This window comes from Lactuca sativa, chromosome 8 (genome assembly GCF_002870075.4).
Source record: "Lactuca sativa cultivar Salinas chromosome 8, Lsat_Salinas_v11, whole genome shotgun sequence".
In the NCBI taxonomy this organism is placed as follows: domain Eukaryota; kingdom Viridiplantae; phylum Streptophyta; class Magnoliopsida; order Asterales; family Asteraceae; genus Lactuca; species Lactuca sativa.
In genome coordinates this window covers 137155285-137162997 of record NC_056630.2, presented here as the reverse complement: position 1 = coordinate 137162997, position 7713 = coordinate 137155285, and the positions used below count along the sequence as shown (strand labels likewise).

The 7713-nt window shown below is 34.9% G+C and overlaps 1 protein-coding gene across 1 annotated transcript; it reads right to left on the bottom strand.

Annotated features, from left to right (window-relative positions):
• Positions 1 to 1987: 1987 nt before the first annotated feature.
• Positions 1988 to 2461, bottom strand: LOC111907604 (peamaclein). Its single transcript, XM_023903400.1, has 3 exons — positions 2390 to 2461; positions 2269 to 2299; positions 1988 to 2169 (listed from the first exon to the last, which is right to left on the bottom strand). Exons 1-3 carry the CDS (start codon positions 2459 to 2461, stop codon positions 1988 to 1990), a joined length of 285 nt encoding a protein of 94 aa, XP_023759168.1.
• Between the last annotated feature and the right edge of the window lie 5252 nt (positions 2462 to 7713).

Genomic DNA, 7713 nt, shown 5'->3' with positions numbered 1-7713 from the left:
GAACTCGGCGAGTTTGAAGAACAACTCGACGAGTCTGTTGAAGGTTGTCTTAGACTCGGCGAGTCAGGTCGCGAAACCCCAACCCTTCGAGTTGAGACTCGAATCAGTGAGTCGAGTGGAGACTCGGTGAGTTGGACATGTCAGGACTCGGAAATCGGTAGACTCGGCGAGTCATGGACTGACTCGGCGAGTCGAGTCGCGATTGGAAGGACTCTGGGCTTATGAACTCGGCGAGTCAATAGGTAGACTCAGCGAGTAGGGTTGACCTGGAAGGTTGACCTTGACCAGGACTTTGACTTTGACTAGAGTTGACTTGGTTGACTATCGGGGGTTAGTTAGACTAAGTGTTGCATTGATTTTGGTAGCTCGGGGAGCTAGTGGAGCAGGAGTTCAGAGAGTTGCCGGTTAGCAGCCAGTGGGATCATCAGCGAGTTCAGCAAGTGCAGGTGAGTTTCCCTTTGTGTGAATGGGTCTACGGCCACAATGTTGGCCTATGTAGTTATGAGTAGAAGACCCGGGGGTTAGCCCTAGGCACAGTATGCTAGTATGATATTCAGGATGAGGTCCAATGATAGCGGGCGGGTGCCCAAGGAATGGTTTATGTGATAGTTTATACTTGTTGTCTGTGTGATACTTATATGTGCCTAGTAGGGAGGTGAGTGTGGGCGAGGACCCGTATCTCACCAATAGCAAAGTGTGGATGGTGTTCCACATCTCATTAGCAGCAGATCAGGGGCGAGGCCCGAGTTAGGGAAAGAGTGAGTGTGGGCTGGGCCCGTATCTCACTATCAGTAGGAGCATGGATGGGGTTCCATTACTCATCAGTAGCAGGATAAGGGCGAGGCCCAGGATAGGCGAGGCCTTCGGACATGATCCGTTAGTATGTGTTTAGCTTATGTGTTGTGATATGTTTATGTGTTATTATACGTTAGCGGGCGAGGCCCTGTGACAAGCGAGGCCTAAGTGAAACAGATCTGTATCCGAGCGGGGCTCGAAGCCAGGCGGGGCCTGGAACAGCGGGGCCGTTGTAGCGGGCGAGGCCCGAGGTAGGGGCGAGGCCCTGGTTAGCGGGCGTGGCCCAGAATGTGCAGTATGTGGTTATGCATGGTATGTGGTAGAGTGGGGAACTCACTAAGCTTTGTGCTTACGGTTTTCAGTTTTGGTTTCAGGTGCTTCCGGTAGCGGAGGGAAGAGCTCGGGGTGATCGCATGGCACACACCATAGATTAGACAGCCCGGGAATGTTTACTCTGATAACGAACATGTATTTTGGAAATTAATACTCTGTTTATGATTTGAAATGATGAATTTGCTTAAAGTAATGTTTTATTAAAAAAAAAATTTAGTCTTGAATTATGGGACGTTACATGTACTCATCGTGATGGTGTTTATATGGAGTGTTTGAACGTAAGGGATAAAATATTGAGTCTCCATTTGATTGTTCATTAATTGGGTAATAAATTCTTTAGTTATAGGAAGTTGAAACCATACAACAATTGTCACTCAAGTTATAGAACAATGTTATATCCATCATACTACATAATTAAAGTTCAGGGACATGATGTGTCACTATAGAAAACGTTATCGTACAAAATATAATTACACCTAACATATAATTAGCATGACAAAATAATCATATGGTCACACTAATGAGTTATTTTCCAACACTTAGTTGGAAAACCTTTTGGTTAAATCGAACCCTTACGTAGATGTGTACTCACTTTCCTTAAGTTCTTATTTTTTTCTTTTATAGAATCACAATTTTGTGCAATAGCTTCCCAAAACCGTGCAAGTGCTTCATCTAGATTAAATTGAACATTCTCATTCATTTATCTTAAAAAACAACACATGTCGGTAAGAAAAAGAAAATGACAACGAATACACATGAAGTTTGTCTCAAACTAAAAGATATGATAATTATTTATCTTTTCATAATTGAAAAATACAAAAACTTATAGAAAAGGTGTTACATTTATGCCCTTTGGGTTTTAAGGACATTTAGGTTGTCCATACTTGGTTTTCAAGTCTCTATAGCACGGACACTCATCTTTGTTTCCAATGGTACCGGAAGGAACACATAAACACTTTCCACAACAGTCTACGCATACGTCCATACACTGACTACGATGGTGTGTTGCAGAACAGCGAACTGAACACGCGGAAGGGCATTCTACAAAAATATACAAACATCTGTTCTTTTATTAATAGTAATAATAATAAAAGAAATATTTTATTTAGAAAAAAGTTTAAAGGCTAAATCATTATTTACGTTCGATTGGTACAGAACCTTCACCTCCTGCCTGGAACACAAAAAGACATGTAAAATTATAATTTATTTGAGACACATTTACAACGAAAACTATGATTTCTATATAAACGCACACACTTACAATAGAGAGTTCTGTAACCGCCATGGATGCAACAATAAGGAAGACGAGGAAAATAAGTTGAACTCTTCCCATTTGTAGTGAGTGTATACGATTCAATTGAACTAATGTCTCAATTGTTTTGTGGTGTTAGCTTATATGAAACTTTATTTTGAAAACCATGTTTATATAGGACGTTATATTGTAATGGGCAATGGTAATATGATATAATTACAAATGATTAATTACTAGAATATGTTTTGTCCTCGATTATTAAATTGAAAGATATGCATGTATTTCTTATTAGGAAACGAAATCAAATGTACATAATTGAAGGGTATTTTGAAGTATTCATATTTAGTATTTTTTTTAAAAAATTACCTAATTTGGAGATTTTGGATTTAATAAAATTATCGTGTTTAGATATGTTTTTCCAATTAAAATTGATTATATGATATGTGATAATAAAAAATAAATAACATACTATATTTGATCAATATAATATGTTGGTTTGAATACTAGTCCATTTTTATTTAATAATCTACCATTTTTATTAAATTAATGTTTTGAATATTTATTATTATTATTAATATTGTTTTTAGTTATTCTAGTAAATATCATAGATGAAAAAAATTATGTATTACGTATCATAATAGAACTTAATACAAGCCATAACAAATACATTAATACTTAAAGTAATTTTTAATATATATGAAGGGGTTTATAAAATATCTTAGATTGTTTTCAGATAAATTTGTTAAATTCAAAAACAAATTAAAACAAAACAAAACAAAAACATTAAAATAAATAAATAAAAACTATATAAGAGGTTTATCATGGGAGATTCTATTTAATTGGAGGTTAAAGTTAACTTGATGATGACCTCAATTTGTCTATTTGAAACACATAAACTATTTATGTAAAAAATTTCTCATGCAAAGACAATTTATGTTATTTTTTTGTTTGAAAACTATGAAAACCAAATTTGAAATTCACTAAAAGCTATTATTGTTATGTAACATTATGAACAATGACGATCATTTTGGTAAAAATCTGCAATTGTAACTTGTGTCAATGATGATATGGTTTAGGTATGAGTCTCTAAATGAACATGATATTCAAATACTAATTTTAGTTATAAGTCTCCTATTTCCTTTAGTCAATGATGATATGGTTTAGGTATGATTCTCTAAATGAACATGATATTCAAATACTAATTTTAGTTATAAGTCTCCTATTTCCTTTAGTAACAAATTATTAGTGGATAACTTATCAATTTACTATCTTGGAGAGGAGGTAGTACAAACAAGAACAACCAAATGACCACCATGAACCAGTAGACAATAACCATAATTGATAATCCATTTGAAGCTCTTGGGGTCGAATGTGTATAGTGAAGAGTCGAAGTAGTCAAAGTCTGTAAGGTGTCGAAAACAACTTGAGTTCGACACTTTATCTATATAAAAGGCATATTAGTCTTGATACTTTAATGTTGAGTCCTTGTAATTTTTTTGAGTCTGATTATATCCTATAAATAGGATAGGTACATAGAGTAGAGGAAGAATCTTTAGCGTCATTATACAACTTGTACTCTCGAACTCTTGGACTCTTTTAGACTAATATTTTAGCCAACCATATCATATTTAGATCTTATGTTCTTTACTGCTTTCATAATATCATTTGTGTTCGTAATCAATCCTAACACACTTCATATGGAATCAGAGCAGGATTCTCTCAACCGATTGAAGTTTCTTGTTGTTTTTTCATTTTTTTAATCGCTCTTTTCAATTCAAAATATTTCGCAGTTTGAATAAGGAAACTTGCATTGATCGATTGTATTGAATATACGTGTTAGATCGATTTATTTCCAATCAATCTTTGATTGATTTCGTTCTTAGATTTCTATTTGAGTCTAAAATCCTCTTTCTTCTAAAATACATACAACAATGGCGAATTTCAATTTGACCACATTGACGAATTTCTCTCACTTTTTCGGATCTTTAACAAACATTTCGATGTTGATTCCCCGTTACTATGAGCAATGGGTTGATAGGATGGAAGACTATCTGAATAGGATCGATGAAGATTTGATGCGATCGATCAATAAAGTTGCATTTCTTCCTGAGATGCTTGTTACTCTTGGAACTGCTACTACGAATGAAGATATGATCACACAAGGAAGCAAGATGAAGGTGAACAATAAGAAATGTCTACGTGAATTATGTTGTGCTCTTCCGCTAGTAGTTTACAACTACGTTCTTGGATGTTCTATAGCCAACCAGAATGGGATAACTTGAAGGAGAAGTATCAAGGTAATGAGAAAACGAAGAAGAGTTCTATAAACAATGCTTGCTAGAGTTGGGAGAATTCAAGAAAAAGGACAATGAATCAATCGAATCATACTATGATTGAGTGAATGAACTGATTTTCAAGTGTTCTTGATATGGAGTTACTTGTTCATCCCTGGAGTTCAATCTCACTTTTCTTACGGGCTTACGAAATGAGTGTAGGAACATGAATTTGATGATTAAGACTCAAGAAAGCTTTGATGGTTACTCAATTGTAAATTTGTACACTATCTTGAAAGCTCATGAAAGTGAAATCAATGATATTGCTGAAGAAAGTAAATTGAGTTTGGGTGGACCCTTGGAACCAGTGTCAAAAGTTGTAGTAAAGGATTCTAAAGTCGAATCTGATGAAGCTGCCAAAAATGATGAAGAAGGTTTCTTGTTTAACTCCAATGATGAATTTGTTGCCTATTACTCGAACACAAAAGTGAAGAAATTCTTCAAGAAGCCTTTTAATCCGACATTCAACAATAACAATGAGGTTAAAGGAAATAGTTCATCTGGAAAAAGTGTGAAGGATGATTCTAAATTAGAGAAGAAGGATGTTAAGGATTTGTATGAGAGGAAGAAGGAGTTGAAACTTAAAGGAGACTTTGTTTATGATTGTATCTACTGCGATGGGATGAACCATTTAGCAAAAGATTGCATGCTGAGGAAGAACGAAGAGAAGAAGGAAAGAGTCAAGGATGAAGCTTACTATGTTGAGAAGCTTGAGGAGATTTGATCTCGCACGATGGGAGTTTATTTGGTGGGTAGAGGATATGACGAGGAAGAGGGAACATATCAAATCTGGTCTTCCGAATCAGATGATGGTGAGATGTAAAATCTGACTCATGGAGTAGTGTATGCAAAACTGGAAGAAGATGAGAAGGTTTAAGAAGATGAGATCACTGGGAGGTTTTTCGTGTCGATAGACTCGACTAAATCACCGATGACTGCAAAGGTACGTGATCTTCTTAACTCATTTAAAATTCCTTCATCTTCTTATGATGATGTTTTATCTGAGTTTGATAATACTTGTGCTTGTCTTAATGACATGTTAATCTCCATAAGTAATGAAGCAGAAAAGTCCAAGTCCCAATTATATCAAGCTAGAAATAGACTCGAAGAGAAGAAGGGACTAGTGGAATCTCTTGATCTTAGAATAACTAATCTTTTAATAGATAGAGATTCACTTAGAATGGAAAATTCGACGCTTATTAAAAAATAAACATGTATTGTAATTTTGCTAAGCGCTTGTATGGTAAACTGACAGAATTTTATCATTTAACTAACATATGCGATGAACATCATTGTAAATTGCTCCCTTTTCTTTAATATAAAAGAGAAAATATAGATGAAACATCATATGACTATTAAAGTAATATAGCTGATTATGATAAAATTCCAATTGATTCATATGTATATGGTATTGTAAATATAAATGAATGTCTGAATGTTGATGATCTTGTGAATATTGTGAATGAAACCTTAAACAAAAATGAACAAGTCAAGATTTTGAACATGACTGAGAAGTCGGCACTTGGATCTTAACGAAATTTTGCTAATATCGAAGATAATTCTGACAATATTAGTGAAATTGAGGCAAAGGAGTGTGTTGATTGGTCATAATTATCTATCATTAATGTCAAATCTATGCCTAAAGGAAAAGAAAATGTAAGGATTCAATGTTAAAAGTAAACAACGATCGACCTTCAACATCCAAAGTTTGTGATCCTCATGATCATGATGTGGTTGAAGATTATGTGAGTGACAAGGATGGGTTTCGAATGAGAAACAGATGCAGCGCACAAAAACAACACAAAGATAACCAAGAATGAACCTGTTGATTCTAAAAGAATAACTAGGACAATCTTTTGAAAACCACGTTGATTCTACGAATACCGTGGGATTGGCTTCAAAATCTGGGTTAACACGCACATAATTTGGGAGAAAATCGAAAGTTCATAAAATTGATAACCGACCATCCAAATTACATCAAAAACAGTTAAATAAGAAGCAGAAATTAAAATGAAACCCTAAAAGTCCATGGGCCAAATACAAACCCAAAAAAAACCCCAAAAATTAAGGAAAAATAACAAAATTGCTCATAAATCCATTTAGAAAGCGATTTCTGGACTCAAAAATGGGTAAGTCCCTTTCGGGGACTTATTTAGATGTGCTCCTTGCTCCAAGCTTCGATTTGACTGGTCGTAGGCCTAAAACGGAGATTCGTAGCCAAAGTTATGGCTATTTCCGTGAAGCCCCTTTAGTTACACGATCGTGGGCCTCTAGAAACGCTAGGGCCCGATTGTCCACACTAGGGCCCGCATTAGAAACCAATTCCAAGACTTGTGGTCAATACAGTCTTCGAAGACTCTAAAGATTATTCGAATGTGTTGAAAATAAAGTAAACCATTATCTTGAATAAAATTCAATGGTTTATCCTAGGTTTAAGGATTCAGAAGAAGTTGAGTTTCCAAATCATGTCTTTGTCGCCAAAGGAAATGGTGATAATGTGGCTTCGGAATTAAACATATTGGTAAAGGATGACAATGAATGTGTGACGAAAGAAGGATTTTATTCGACTCAAAATACAATCGAGAATGGTTTGAACAAAAATTCAAAAACTTTTCAACAAAAAAATAGACCCAAACATGTTTGGGCTGTGAAAACAGAAAAATCAATTGTTGATAATAAAAAAAGGTGTTGCTTCTTTAACAAATGATCCAAAACGTCAAATTGTGAAAACAAAAACTGTCAAATAAAGAGTTGAAAAATTAGCCTGTGATGAAGGAATTTCGTAATCAAAAGTACAAAATAAAGTCTGTTGGAAAAATGTAAAAGCTTTTCACAAACAAAAGGTTTTAAAACAAAAATCCACTGAATCAGCCAAGAAGTTTTCACAAAATGCAAATAACTTGTAACATCCGGATTTCTAGGTATTATATTTTATCATTTATTTTTGAGTAAAAGAGAGGGACTCGACGAGTTGAGCCGTAGACTCGTCGAGTAGGACCA

Bases quoted from the DNA above. Each gene is read 5' to 3' on its own strand.
- LOC111907604 (XM_023903400.1), bottom strand. From the start codon at position 2,461: ATGGGAAGAGTTCAACTTATTTTCCTCGTCTTCCTTATTGTTGCATCC. The intron at 2,300-2,389 runs GTAAGTGTGTGC...TTTGTGTTCCAG, and splicing joins CGGTTACAGAACTCTCTATT to GCAGGAGGTGAAGGTTCTGT. The intron at 2,170-2,268 runs GTAAATAATGAT...ATATTTTTGTAG, and splicing joins AGGTTCTGTACCAATCGAAC to AATGCCCTTCCGCGTGTTCA.